This window comes from Engystomops pustulosus, chromosome 6 (genome assembly GCF_040894005.1).
Source record: "Engystomops pustulosus chromosome 6, aEngPut4.maternal, whole genome shotgun sequence".
Classification (NCBI taxonomy): Eukaryota; Metazoa; Chordata; class Amphibia; order Anura; family Leptodactylidae; genus Engystomops; species Engystomops pustulosus.
The window spans coordinates 103703713-103717994 of record NC_092416.1 but is presented as its reverse complement, the minus strand read 5'-3'; the positions used below and the strand labels follow the sequence as shown (position 1 = coordinate 103717994).

At 44.8% G+C, this 14282-nt stretch overlaps 1 protein-coding gene across 5 annotated transcripts in view; it reads left to right on the top strand.

Moving 5' to 3' along the window:
- NTN5 (netrin 5) overlaps positions 1 to 14282 on the top strand; it is a 533395-nt gene that overhangs the window by 479603 nt on the left and 39510 nt on the right. For all 5 annotated transcript variants that reach the window (XM_072110515.1, XM_072110514.1, XM_072110511.1 and 2 more), the window contains one exon: positions 6608 to 6664. In XM_072110515.1, the coding sequence (XP_071966616.1) occupies positions 6608 to 6664 (57 nt within the window). The remainder of the gene's footprint in view (positions 1 to 6607; positions 6665 to 14282) is intronic.

Genomic DNA, 14282 nt, shown 5'->3' with positions numbered 1-14282 from the left:
TAAATGGTGAGCACTAGAGATGAGCGAACATACTCGTCCGAGCTTGATGCTCGTTCGATCATTAGCGTACTCGAAACTGCTCGTTGCTCGGACGAATACTTTGCCCGCTCGATAAAATGGCATCTACCGCCGTTTTGCTTTTTGGCGGCCAGAAACAGAGCCAATCACAAGCCAAGAGACTCTGCACTCCACCCAGCATGACGTGGTACCCTTACACGTCAATAGCAGTGGTTGGCTGGCCAGATCAGGTGACCCTGGAATAGACTAGCCCCTGCCTGCGTTGCTCGGATCATTCTGTGTCTAGATGTCGCTAGGGAGAGAGCTGCTGCTGGTCAGGGAAAGCGTTAGGGTGTTCTATTAGAATAGTGTTAGGCAGGAGTGATTCTACAAGAACCCAACAGCCCTTCTTAGGGCTACAATAACGTTATACTTTTTTTTTTTTTATTTGCTTGTGGCTGGGCTTGCTGGCACTAGTAGTGCAGCTAGTACCATATTGTGAGGAATTTGCAGGGGGACTTGCGACCGTTGTGTTTAGCTCTTAGTGACACACATATCCACCTCAAACACCAAAGTGGGACAATTTATTAGGGGTTTGAGTAGAATTAGGCAGTCTGCTGATTTTTTTTTTTTTAGCTGTATTTCATTTTATAGCTCAAAGTCATCTTGCAAAGCAGTGTGCTCTCATTGTAGGCTACAAAATAGCCATAGGAGAACCCCAACGGCTTACTTAGGCCTACAATAGCGTTATATTTTCCTTTTTTTTGTTTGCTTGTGGCTGGGCTTGCTGGCACTAGTAGTGCAGCTAGTACCATACTGTGAGGAATTTGCTGGGAGACCTGCGACCGTTGTGTTTAGCTCTTAGTGACACGCATATCCACCTCAAACACCGAAGTGGGACAATTTATTAGGGGTTTGAGTAGAATTAGGCAGAGTCTGCTGATTTATTTTTTTTTTAGCTGTATTTCATTTTATAGCTCAAACTCCTCTTGCAAAGCAGTGTGCTCTCATTGTAGGCTACAAAATAGCCATAGGAGAACCCCAACGGCTTACTTAGGCCTACAATAGCGTTATATTTTCCTTTTTTTTGTTTGCTTGTGGCTGGGCTTGCTGGCACTAGTAGTGCAGCTAGTACCATACTGTGAGGAATTTGCTGGGAGACCTGCGACCGTTGTGTTTAGCTCTTAGTGACACGCATATCCACCTCAAACACCGAAGTGGGACAATTTATTAGGGGTTTGAGTAGAATTAGGCAGAGTCTGCTGTTTTTTGTTTTTTTTTAGCTGTATTTCATTTTATAGCTCAAACTCCTCTTGCAAAGCACAAAATCCAGTTGTGTGCTGTCAGTGTAGGTTAGAAACTAGCCATAGCAATAGGGTAGCATCGTTTTGTTAAAAAAAATAAAAAACTAAAAAAAAATAAACACAAAATTTTTTTTTTTTCAAGTTTACACTTTAATTTGAAAAATGTTTAACCCGAGGGCTAGGGGTAGAGGACGAGGGCGTGGACGTGGGCGTCCAACTACTGCAGGGGTCAGAGGCCGTGGTCCTGGGCGGGGTGAGACACCACCTGCTGATGGGGGAGCAGGGGAACGCCGCAGAGGTACACTCCCTAGGTTCATCATGTCTCAAGTTACTGGGACTCGTGGTAGAGCACTGTTGAGGCCAGAACAGTGCGAAGAGGTGATGTCGTGGATTGCGGACAATGCTTCTAGCCATTTGTCCACCAGTCAGTCTTCCACGCAGTCCACCCATGTCACCGAAATCGGCACTCCTCCAGCTCCTCCACCTCAGCCTCCTTCCCCCCAGTCTGCCCCCTCCCACCAAAATTTGGCATTTGAACCGGCATACTCTGAGGAACTGTTTTCTGGACCCTTCCCACAGTCACAAACCACTTGTCCTGCTGCTGCTGAGCTATTTTCCGATGCCCAGGTTTTCCACCAGTCGCAGTCTGTGGGTGATGATGACATTATTCACGTAGTGGAAGAAGTGTGTAAAGAGGTGTCGGACGATGAGGAGACACGGTTGTCAGACAGTGGTGAAGTTGTTGTCAGGGCAGGAAGTCCGAGGGGGGAGCAGACTGAGGGATCGGAGGATGATGAGGTGACAGACCCAAGCTGGGTTGATAGGCCGGGTGAACACAGTGCTTCTGAGACGGAGGCGAGTCCTATAGCAGAACAGGTTGGAAGAGGCAGTGGTGGGGCCAGACGGAGAGGCAGGGCCAGAGCTGGTGCATCAGCGCCAAATGTTGCCCGTAGTCAAGCTCCCGTGGCGAGGGCTAGATTTTCAGAAGTCTGGAGGTTCTTTAAAGAAACACCGGATGACCGACGGACTGTGGTGTGCAACCTTTGCCAAACCAGGATCAGCAGGGGTTCCACCACTACTAGCTTAACTACCACCAGTATGCGCAGGCATCTGAATGCTAAACACCCCACTCAATGGCACCAAGCCCGTTCACCTCCGGCCGGGCACACACTGCTCCTTCCCCTGTGTCATCTGCTAGTCAGCCCCCTGCCCAGGACCCCGGCCCAAACATCTCCCGTGCGAAAACCCCATCTTCGCCTCCACGATCCTCCACAGCATCCACCAGCGTTCAGCTCTCTATACCCCAGACGCTGGAGCGCAAAAGGAGGTATAGCGCAACCCACCCACACGCCCAAGCCCTCAACGTCCACATCTCCAAGTTGCTTAGCCTGGAGATGCTGCCCTATAGGCTGGTAGAGACCGAGGCCTTTCGAAACCTCATGGCAGCGGCTGCCCCTCGGTATTCGGTCCCCAGCCGCCACTACTTTTCCCGATGTGCCGTCCCAGCCCTGCACAAGCACGTGTCAGAAAACATCCTCCGTGCCCTGACCAACGCCGTTTCTGACAAGGTCCACCTGACCACGGACACGTGGACGAGTGCTGCCGGGCAGGGCCACTATATATCGCTGACGGCACATTGGGTTAACTTGGTGGAGGCTGGGACCGAGTCTGACCCTGGGGCTGGTCATATACTGCCGACGCCGAGGATTGCGGGGCCTACCTCGGTCCAGGTCTCAAAGGCCTACTATGCCTCCTCCTCCTCCCACCCCTCCTCAACCTCCTCCTCTGAATTACCATCCGTGGGCATGGCACCATCAGTCGGTAGCTCTAGGCACAGCAGCAGTGCCATCGCTAAGCGACAGCAGGCGGTGCTCAAACTGCTGAGCCTAGGCGATAAAAGGCACACCGCCCAAGAGTTATTACAGGGCATCACGGCGCAGACTGATCTATGGCTGGCACCGCTGAACCTGAAGCCAGGCATGGTTGTGTGTGACAACGGCCGTAACCTGGTGGCAGCTCTGCAACTCGGCAGACTGACACATGTGCCATGCCTGGCCCATGTGTTAAATCTCATAGTTCAGCGTTTCCTCAAGACATACCCCAATCTGTCTGATTTGCTCACGAAGGTGCGCCGCATCTGTGCGCATTTCAGGAAGTCCAGCACAGATGCTGCCACTCTCAGGGCAGCGCAGCGCCGCCTCCAACTGCCCGCTCACCGACTGTTGTGCGACGTGCCCACGAGGTGGAATTCAACACTAACCATGTTATCCAGAGTTTACCAGCAGCGCAGAGCGATTGTAGACTGCCAGATGTCAACTTCCACCAGAACTGGTAGTCAGGTCAGTCAGCTTCCTCAAGTCTACAATGAGGAGTGGACGTGGATGTCTGATATCTGTCAGGTGCTGAGTAACTTTGAGGAGTCAACACAGATGGTCAGTGGTGATGCCGCCATCATCAGCCTCACCATCCCGCTGCTTGGCCTGTTGAAAAACTCTCTGGTCAGCATAAAGTCGGAAGCTTTGCGCTCGTCACAAGAGACGGGGGAAGAAGATTCCCTTGTTGATAGCCAAAGCACCCTTAGGTCTGTTTCTCAGCGCATATCGGAGGAGGTGGAGGTGGAGGAGGATGAGGAGGAAGAGGAGGAGAATATTGGCGAGACAGAAGAGGGGACCATTGTTCAGTCCTTCACTGTTCAGCGTGTATGGGCAGAAGAAGAGGAGTTGGAGGAGTTGGAGGAGGAGGAAATGGACAGTCAGGCCAGTGAGGGGAGTGAATTCTTGCGCGTTGGGACTCTGGCGCATATGGCAGATTTCATGCTAAGCTGCCTATCCCGTGACCCTCGCGTTCAAAGAATTTATTCCAGCACCGATTACTGGGTATTCACTCTCCTGGACCCACGGTACAAGCAAAATCTTTCCACTCTCATCCCTGGAGAGGAAAGGAGTGTGAGAATGCATGAATACCAGCAGGCCCTGGTGCACAAGCTGAAACAGTATTTCCCTTCTGACAGCGCTAGTGGCAGAGGGCGTACTTCTGCGGGACAAGTAGCGAGGGAGAGTAGGCGACCAGGCAGCTTGTCCAGCACTGGCAGGGCTATGCTTTACAAGGCCTTTGCCAGTTTTATGTCACCCCAGCAAGACACTGTCACCTGTCCCCAGTCTCGGCAGAGTAGGGCTGATCTTTACAGAAAGATGGTGAGGGAGTACGTAGCTGACCATACCATCGTCCTAAATGATCACACAGCTCCCTACAACTACTGGGTTTCAAAGCTGGACATGTGGCACGAACTGGCGCTGTACGCCTTGGAGGTTCTTGCCTGCCCTGCCGCTAGCGTGTTGTCCGAGCGGGTTTTCAGTGCAGCTGGTGGCATCATCACCGATAAGCGTACACGCCTGTCGACTGACAGCGCTGACAGGCTGACGCTTATCAAGATGAATAAAGCCTGGATTTCTCTGCATTTCCATTCTCCACCAGGTGAAAGAAGCTGAACCTGAATAATGTATGCACTCCTCCTCCTCATTGCCCTCCTTCTCCTCCTCTTTGTACACTAAAGCAGAGGAAACTGGCTATTTTTTTGCCAGGGCCAACTGGCTCTGGCTATAGTACTCTATGTATTTAATTTTTCTGGAGGGCCAACTACCCTGTCCTCTGTTTTAAACAATTTTTGGGAGTGCCACATACAGGCACTCAATCTATGTAATTTTTCTGGAGGACCAGCTACCTGCTCCTCTGGTTTGAAAACTTTTTGGACTGCCACATACAGGCACTCAATCTATGTAATTTTTCTTGAGGACCAGCTACCTGCTCCTCTGGTTTGAAAACTTTTTTGGACTGCCACATACAGGCACTCAATCTATGTAATTTTTCTGGAGGACCAGCTACCTGCTCCTCTGGTTTGAAAACTTTTTTGGACTGCCACATACAGGCACTATCCAAATTAAATTGTCTCCATAGCAGCCTCCACACGTCATCTTTTTAGCTGCCTTCACACGTTGTCTCCATTGCTACCTCCACACGTCATCGCCATAGCTGCCTCCAAAAGTAGTCCATATAGCTGGCTCCATACATGGTCCCCTTATCAAACGAGCTGTGTCAGGCAGAATTTTGGATTGTTTTCATGGCTTCCATGTTAACTTTGTCGCCACCCTGCTGTGTAATCCACAAAATATACTGGCAAACTTTTATCATTTACCAATATTATTTCAGCGCTTCTTGCGCATCTGTTTACATTCCCCTCACCCGCCAGAACCCAAACTTATAAGAACGCTACTACACTTGATTTTATACAAAAGGTTCTTAGAAGTGCTGTTTGGGAAGTAGCCTAGAGACAGGGGCTTGGATTGGCGAAAGCTCGCCTGGCAGCGGAGCGCCAGCTCCATCCCAAGATCCAACTAACATAGTTTTAACAGCAGCACCTTTAATCTACTACTAGTTCACTGCCTCCATACATGGTCCCCTTATCAAACGAGCTGTGTCAGGCAGAATTTTGGGTTGTTTTCATGGCTTCCTCATCAAACTTGTTAACTTTGTCGCCACCCTGCTGTGTAATCCACAAAATATACTGGCAAACTTTTATCATTTACCGATATTATTTGAGCGCTTCTTGCTCACCTCCTTTGGTTCCTCTCTGCCACCCATTGGTTTTAAGCCTGAGTCCATTTGGGGTATGTTGCCAAGACACTCTCTAGCCTGCAGCTGCTGCCGCTGCCTCTGCATAGTCCCCTATAGTGTCAGGGTCAATTATTGGATGTTTTAGATGCTTTCTAGCCTCATTCGGTCACTCTGTCATTGCCATGCTGTTGCCCATACTTTTGGCATAATGGTGCGATTAAGCAGCCTCAGAGGCATCCATGCATGCTGCCCCTGCTGTTTCCTGTCCATTTCCGTGGTGTTTCCATCCTTTTCTGAGGTTCCCAGGTGCTTGGCCAAGCTTCCCTGTGCAGATCCTTGGTCCCCTTGAAAAATGCTCGAGTCTCCCATTGACTTCAATGGGGCTCGTTATTCGAGACGAGCACTCGAGCATCGGGAAAAGTTCGTCTCGAATAACGAGTACCCGAGCATTTTAGTGCTCGCTCATCTCTAGTGAGCACCTCCAATCAGTTCCAGCACTGATTGCTGGCGTTAGCGGTGGGTGTTATGTAATGTAGAAAGCACCCGGAGTGTACAAATAGGGCTCAGCACACAACAGTAAATCCTCTTGTGGTAAGGGGTTAATTATGTGACAAACAGCTAAACAATCTCAAAATTATCTCTATTATGTGTGAGAATACACTGTGCAATTAACATTTTTGTTTTATGAATTCTAGGAGAGGTTCAAGAAGAGACGACTACAACTGCAGTGTATCCTCTGGAATGGAAAGCAGGTATTTTAAAATAACTGAAATAAGCTGTAAAATATTGGTATTGGAGATTTTTGACATCGTGGAGGAACTATATAAAATCTTTAATAACACCTAAGAAAAGCACATGAGTGAAATCTGGTTCATAGAAATCTCATTATACCGTTTAATTAAAATTTAATTCATTTTATTTAATCATTACACTTATTTAAAAACAACAGTATGACAATATGATTTGTAAAGTACAAACAAAAGTTAGGTTATCCTCAGGAGTTCCACTAGAGCGTCCACACTCCACAGAAACACAGGAATATATCCAGGTTACTGTCCACATATAAATTATTCAAAGATGTATTATAAAGTGCCAGTGCCCTGATATCCATACAAGAAATTTTATCACAAGAAATATTGTAAAGTGCCAGTGCAACAGTAAATAGCAGTACAACCTGACATAAGTATATGGCTACAGTTTAAGTATTATGTGCCCTTTATATGTTTGTACGGAGATGGCAAAACTGGCTTACCCATGTTTCGTTTGGTGTGGGCGCTGATACCCCGACGCGCGTTTCGCGTTGCCGCTTCTTCAGGGGGCCTGTGGGTGCATGTGTGTGTCTTCATATTTAAGCATCTCGGCGTGTCACGTGGGCAGGATGAGGTAACGCCCCACTTCGGCCGGAACCAGACAGGACAGAGAGGCCACTCCCCCGACCGCGTCATGTAGAGATATTCAGAAAGGGCTAAACTGCAGCATAAAAATAGCGTATTATCAAACAACTTAAAATGGTATTGATACCATAAGATACGACCTGTTGGTCAAGTACGCATCTACATTTCCTTTAGGCTGACTGCACTGCATATCACTTGCAGATTTGCCATGCTGTATTGATGTGCAACAAATGTGCAGTGTAATACAGTAGCATTGTACTGAATAGGATTGTTAACTATGCAGAATCTATCTTTTAAATCCATATATTTGATTTAAAGAGTAACTGTAAAGTTAGAATGATTTTACCAAATTATTATATTTGATTCCCCCTTGAAAACAAACAGAACAATGTATACTTTGAGTTGCTCACCCTTTCCTTTCCAAAGTTATGGCATTTTCTGTTCTGAAAGTGTTTAACAAAAATCTCTCTCTCCAGAGGTGAAGTGGGTGAAGACTATTATCTGTCAGTCTATGCCCTCGAGTTGAGGCCATTAAGCTTGCCTTCAGATCCCACGATGCCTTGTGTTTTCAGAGTAATATAGCATTAAATCAATTTAGTTTCCCACAAGTAAATCCACTTAACACTGCACATTGCAAGTGCACATACAGGATGTGTATGTTGACTACCCTGGCAGCTTAAAGTGTAACCATCATTCTCAGAAAAAAAAAAATAAAAAGCATAATTCTGCTCCAGATGTCCCTGGGAATCATTCCTTAAAGTATTTTGCCTCTCATTCCTCATTTAGTACCTTAACCATGGCTCTCAAAAGAACTACAATCAGCAAAATGGAGAGGCGGGACCTGCCTCCTGTCACCTAATCACAGGCACCAGTGCTGACCAATTAGACCATATCTATCTATCTTTCTATCCCATATCTATTGTCCTGCCCCCACTTCATGTACCCCCGTGGTCTAACAAATGAGACTGGGTGAAAGTCCTTAGCTTTATTAAACTGATGTAGGATTAGCAGGGCCGGATTAAGGGTGGTGGGGGCCCCTGGGCGCAAATTGGTGGGGGCCCTTCCAAAAATGTTTTTGGAAGTATATAGCCTGCCAGCCCCCTGTAGTATACAGCCTTCCAGCCCCCTGTAGTAAATAGCCTGCCAGACCCTGTAGTATATAGCCTGCAGCCACCTGTAGAATACAGCCAACAGACCCCTGTAGTATACAGTCACCAGCCCCCTGTAGTATACAGCCACCAGCCCCCGGTAGAATTTAGCCACCAGCCCCCGGTAGAAAATGGCCACAAAATAATACACTTCATACTTACCTCACCTTCCCTTCCTGTGATCCCATAATTGCCAATGCACTGTTTTGGCGGCAGCATGTAGTGATCGGACAGTGTGACATCATCACTCGTCATCACCAGTGTCCCATCACAACCTGCTTCCAGCAAAACATTGGCACATTTACAATCTCCCTCAGCGATGGCAGCTGTGATCCTAGACCCCTATGTGTGATGTGGGCAGCCATGGGCTGAGCTGAGTCGCTGACTGTCAGAAACTTGTGATGTCCCCTTAAACAGTGAAAGTGGTGGGGGCCCCGGGCCTCGAGCCCCATGAGCCCCTCCTTTAATCCGGCCCTGAGAATTAGGGTGAAACTGAGGAAAAACAGGAATGTACAAGCTATTAGAATAGTACAATAATATAACAGGAGCATGTTACATACATAACATTAGCATATAACAGGAAACAAGCTGATACGTATACAGTCTGGGACCAAACATGCCGACCATGAGGTTGGGCCTATCTGTGCAATTACAGTGTAATTACAGATCTATAGAAAACACTTCATATAACAAACTTTATACATCTGGTCCTATAACTGCTAGTAGCTAGAGATTCTCCTTACCGGCTATACTACAACAAGGGTTAAGATGGATGAATATAGGTCTTCTCTCTATGTAGACATGAAGGGAACTGCCCTTCTCCTACCCTCAATCCTTTGTATCTGCTAGTGTAGTGATGGCAAACCTTTTCAAGACCGAGTGCCCAAATTACAACAAAAACCCACGTATTTATTGCAAAGTGCCAACATAGCAATTTAAGCAGTAACTCTCTGTTTTACCACAAATTCAATAGAAGAAGACCTCCATGAATAAACTGCCCCTGCCCATTACTTCTCACTCTTTCTACAGTCCAAATAAGCCGAGGATGTGTTGCTTTGAAATAACGCTTTGAGAGTGGCATCTACATTGCCTGTGCCTGCAGGTGAATTCTTTAAGTCATGTCTGGTGAACTCTGTGCTGGGGAAATGTGGCCTGGGTGCCCACAAAGAGTGCCTTGAGTGCCACCTCTGCCATAGGTTTGCCAACACTGTTAGTGGGTGGAGAAAACAGGATGTAAGTAATTATTAACTTTGGCCATTAGATGGTGCCTAAAAACAAACATATGTTACATTATAGACAAAATTATGAACATCATTTAACCTGCATAACACTTGACAGTGGGCAGCACATCTATCTTTCTATATCCTATGTATCTATGTTTATCTTATCTATCTCATATCTATCTATCTATCTGTCTATTTATAACACACGAGAAGTAGGCAGCACTGCAAGACATCCAATGTCAAGTGAAAAAAGTGATCTTCTTTTTTCCATGTTTTTTTAAAAAATACAATAAAGTACAGCGAGGTTTTGGCTCACAAGAAGTCTTTTTCAATCAAAGTGATAAGGGTGAACATCAAATATAATAATAATAATAATTCTTTATTTATATAGTGCACACAGATTCCGCAGCGCTGCACAAAGCATGTCAAATTGGTCCCTGTCCCCATGAGGGTCACAATCTAAACAACCTAACAGTATGTTTTGGAGTGTGGGAGGAAACTGGAGTACCCGGTGGAAACCCACGCAAACACGGAGAGAACATACAAACTCTTTGCAGATGTTGACCTGGGTGGGATTCGAGCCCAGGTCTCCAGCACTGCAAGGCAGAAGTGCTACCCACTCAGCCACCGTGCTGCCCTATATATACCAAAATAAATGATCACATGATCGAGTTGTACCCACCTCCTAATTAACGTATTGCATCATATCGTTATTTAGTGTATTTTACATTCCATAATTCATTATTTTACTACACAAATAGTACAAAACATATGCAAAATTACAAGTGCTAGTGCATAGATACATTGTTTGTAGTTACTAAGTAAACACCCAATACGTTGTGTGTCAATAAAGTGTCAAGGGCAATCAGTGCTCGTAGATAAGCAAAATCAGATAGAAAAGATGTTAAAAATGATGTTACAGGTTTCTCACCATCCGTTCCACAAATTGTGCAAGGTAAACAATACATCCGAGTGTGCGCCAGTAATTTACGAGCATGACCCGCATAGATGGAACGCAAGCCATGTAGTGGTGTAATGCGCATGACAAGAGTACTTACTGCCGGGTTTCCAGGGGAACCACCTACATCATGTATACACAAACACAGACATCGAGAGTGCTCTGGGCTCGACAGATGCTGTCTGTATATCTCGCTAAGAGAAGTGTTCTGATAACTCAGGAGCTGATGTTGGGTAAATATATAACTAAGTAGCACGCAAAGAAAATCGTGCATATGGTGATCAAAGATAAAATCATTAGTTATAATTTTTTATAATTTTTGAGAATATGTTAAATAGGTTTTATCACTATATGCCTATACTTTATATTGGACAGGGAAATTCCCCAGGTTAGGTCATTGAAGTATACATTAAACACATGTTAAATATTGCTTAATTTAAAGTCAACGTTTAACCCTATGGGTCTCAAGGTGTCTAGGGTGTGTATCCACTGCAACTCTCTCTTTTACACAGCCTAGACACCTTGAGATATGCCTTCCGCTGTGCCATTGATCACCATATGCACGATTTTCTTTGCGTGCTACTTAGTTATATATTTACCCAACATCAGCTCCTCAGTGCTTTGAGTTATCAGGACACTTCTCTTAGCGAGATATAAAGACTGCATCTGTCGGGCCCAGAGCACTCTCGATGTCTGTGTTTGTGTATACATGATGTAGGTGGTTCCCCTGGCAACCCGGCAGTAGCTGCTCTTGTCATGCGCATTACACCACTACATGGCTTGCGTTCCATCTATGCGGGTCATGCTTGTAAATTACTGGCGCACACTCGGATGTATTGTTTACCTTGCATAACTTGTGGAACGGATGGTAAGATACCCGTTATATCATTTTTAACATCTTTTCTATCTGATTTTGCTTATCTACGAGCACTGATTGCACTTGACACTTTATTGACTCACAATGTATTGGGTGTTTACTTAGTAACAGCAAACAATGTATCTATGCACTAGCACTTTGTAATTTTGTATATGTTTTGTACTATTTGTGTAGTAAAATAATGAATTATGGAATGTAAAAAACACTAAATAATGATATGATGGTGCAATATGTTGATTAGGGGATGGGTGCAACTCGATCATGTGATCATTTACTGTTGGTACATATATATATACCTACTTGCAGATACAGGTATGTATATATCACAGTGACACGTCATCAGGGTGACACGTCATGCGTGTCAATCAGAGTGATATGCGTTCCACAGATGAGGACCGACTTCCGGATACAGGTATGTTTATATCACAGTGATATATACATACCTGTATCCGGAAGTCGGTCCTCGTCTGTGGAACGCATATCACTCTGATTGACACGCATGACGTGTCACCCTGATGACGTTTCTGGCCTTCCAGCTGGAAGTGGGCTGCTCCTTGTTCGACGTCCATGCCCTGACAGAGCAGACACACACATTTAAGCAGGTGAGCTTGTCTCGCCTAGCATCCCCTGAGGAAGCCCACTTGGCAGGCGATACGCGTGGGGCACTTGTGATCTCCCGTTTTCCCAGGCCTGACTCCTATTGGTAATATAGCTAACCTTATTTCTTTTCACTATCATTTTCATTGCATGTGGGAACTTACCGATTGTAGCACAATACCTTGTACCTTAGTCGAGCAATACTTATTGTTACATCTTACATTGAGTATCATCCATTCCTATTATATTAACTGGGTTTAGAGGGATCTTTGTTTTGTCTTTCCCTATATGGGACTTTTAATTGGTTTTATGATGTATATGTGTATTCAACAAAGATTGACAACTTTTGTATCACATCTGCATTTCTCTTCTTGGTTTGTGTATATATATATATATGTTCACCCTTATCACTTGGCTTGATAAAGGCTCCCTTTGAGCTGAAACATCGCTGTACTTTATTGTACTATTTTTTAAAAAAACATGGAATAAAGAAGATCACTTTTTTCACTTGACATTGGATGTCTTGGAGTGCTGCCTACTTCTCGTGTGTTATTATTGGAAGACCTGATACAAGGTCTTAGTAAGCCTGCACCCACTGCTACTCTTACTTAGTGTGCTGTTTGGAATTTATTTGAGTATCTATCTATCTATCTATCTATCTATCTATAGTCTATCTATCTATGTATATCCTATCTATCAATGTATCCATATATCTATGTATCCTATCTATCTAATATCTATTTATCTATGATCTAACTATCTCGCTCATATCTATCTATCTATCTATCTATCTATCTATCTATCTATCTATCTATCTATCTATCTTTGTATCTACCTATCTATCTCCCTAAAACTTTAGCTCAGCACATTAGGGGACAGCCTGAAGACTTGGAGAGTTTCTTCTCTCCTGCCATTTCCTGCTGTGGAGTGTGAGGGAATGGAGAGGGGGATTGTGATCCATCTGCAGCTTGTGTCTGTGTGGATTATTTGTTTATATTAAAGTGTAGGGAAAGCTGAGAGAGATAAGTGTAGTTGTTTTGTTACTACATTAGTTAGGGATTCCATCAGCACATGAGTGCTAGAGCACTGAGCCATGAGGTAAACCGCTGAGAGCAGGGAGAGAGGAGAGGGGGGGGTGTAACATATACATTCTCCCTCGTAGTCAGCTCAGTGAGGACGGAATGTGCCTAGCAACAGCAATCTGAGGAGTCACTGATATCAGGGTAAAGGCTGCAGAATACAAGAGGAAGGAGCAAGATTCAGTTAACTAATTCAATAGCAAAAAGGCTTAAAACGACCTGCTCTACAACACATCAAGAGTTTTTGAAATGATGGTAACTCTTTAAGTAAACCAGTTACATGAAGTCTATAGCCTGTACTGTGTACACACTAAGGCTTAATAGCTTATCTGCACATAGCTGATACTGCAAAAGACAAAGTTGGGGAAAGGAGCAACATACGGTGTACAGAGAGAAAGAGAAAGCTCTGTAGAATCACCGACTGGGATGGAGGGACTTATAAGCAACAGTGGAGATCTTGTACCTCATTATTTTATGCAGGAGCCACTTGCATCCACAGTCTTGAACACATCCAACTCTGCTTCATACACAGAGAGAGCCGTCACATGACCTCCTCCCCTGTTAGCAGCAGCTCCTTCCCTCCCATGAAACTTACAGATAAGCCCTGTAAGTCTGTTTGTTTATCAGCACAGGTAGAGGTAGCAGCTCCTGCTGCACTGAGGTAATCTGAGGGGTATAGAAAAGAAACTACTGGATGTAGGTAACAATGATAATAGGCAAAGTTGTTTTATATCCTAAGTGCTATTGATTTGTGGAAAAATAAACAATTTTATAGTTACTCTTTAAGTATAAAAAAATTAAGAGGCTAATGACCTTGGCGCCTAAAAATGTGTATAGTTGTGCTCAGTTGATGAGGTCAGAATGTTGCTGTGTCAAACCCTGGGCTGAAAATTAACCCTGTACACATATAGTTAACACAAAAAAAAAAAAATGGGGTTATTGATAGACACGCCTTACAACGGATGGATAAGAGCACAAACTTTTATTTTAGTAACTATTAAATGTTTCAATTCTGGGTCACCGTCTTCATTAGGCCAAAATAGACAAACTATACAGATAAAATTTGAAACAAAAGAAAATATACATATAATAGC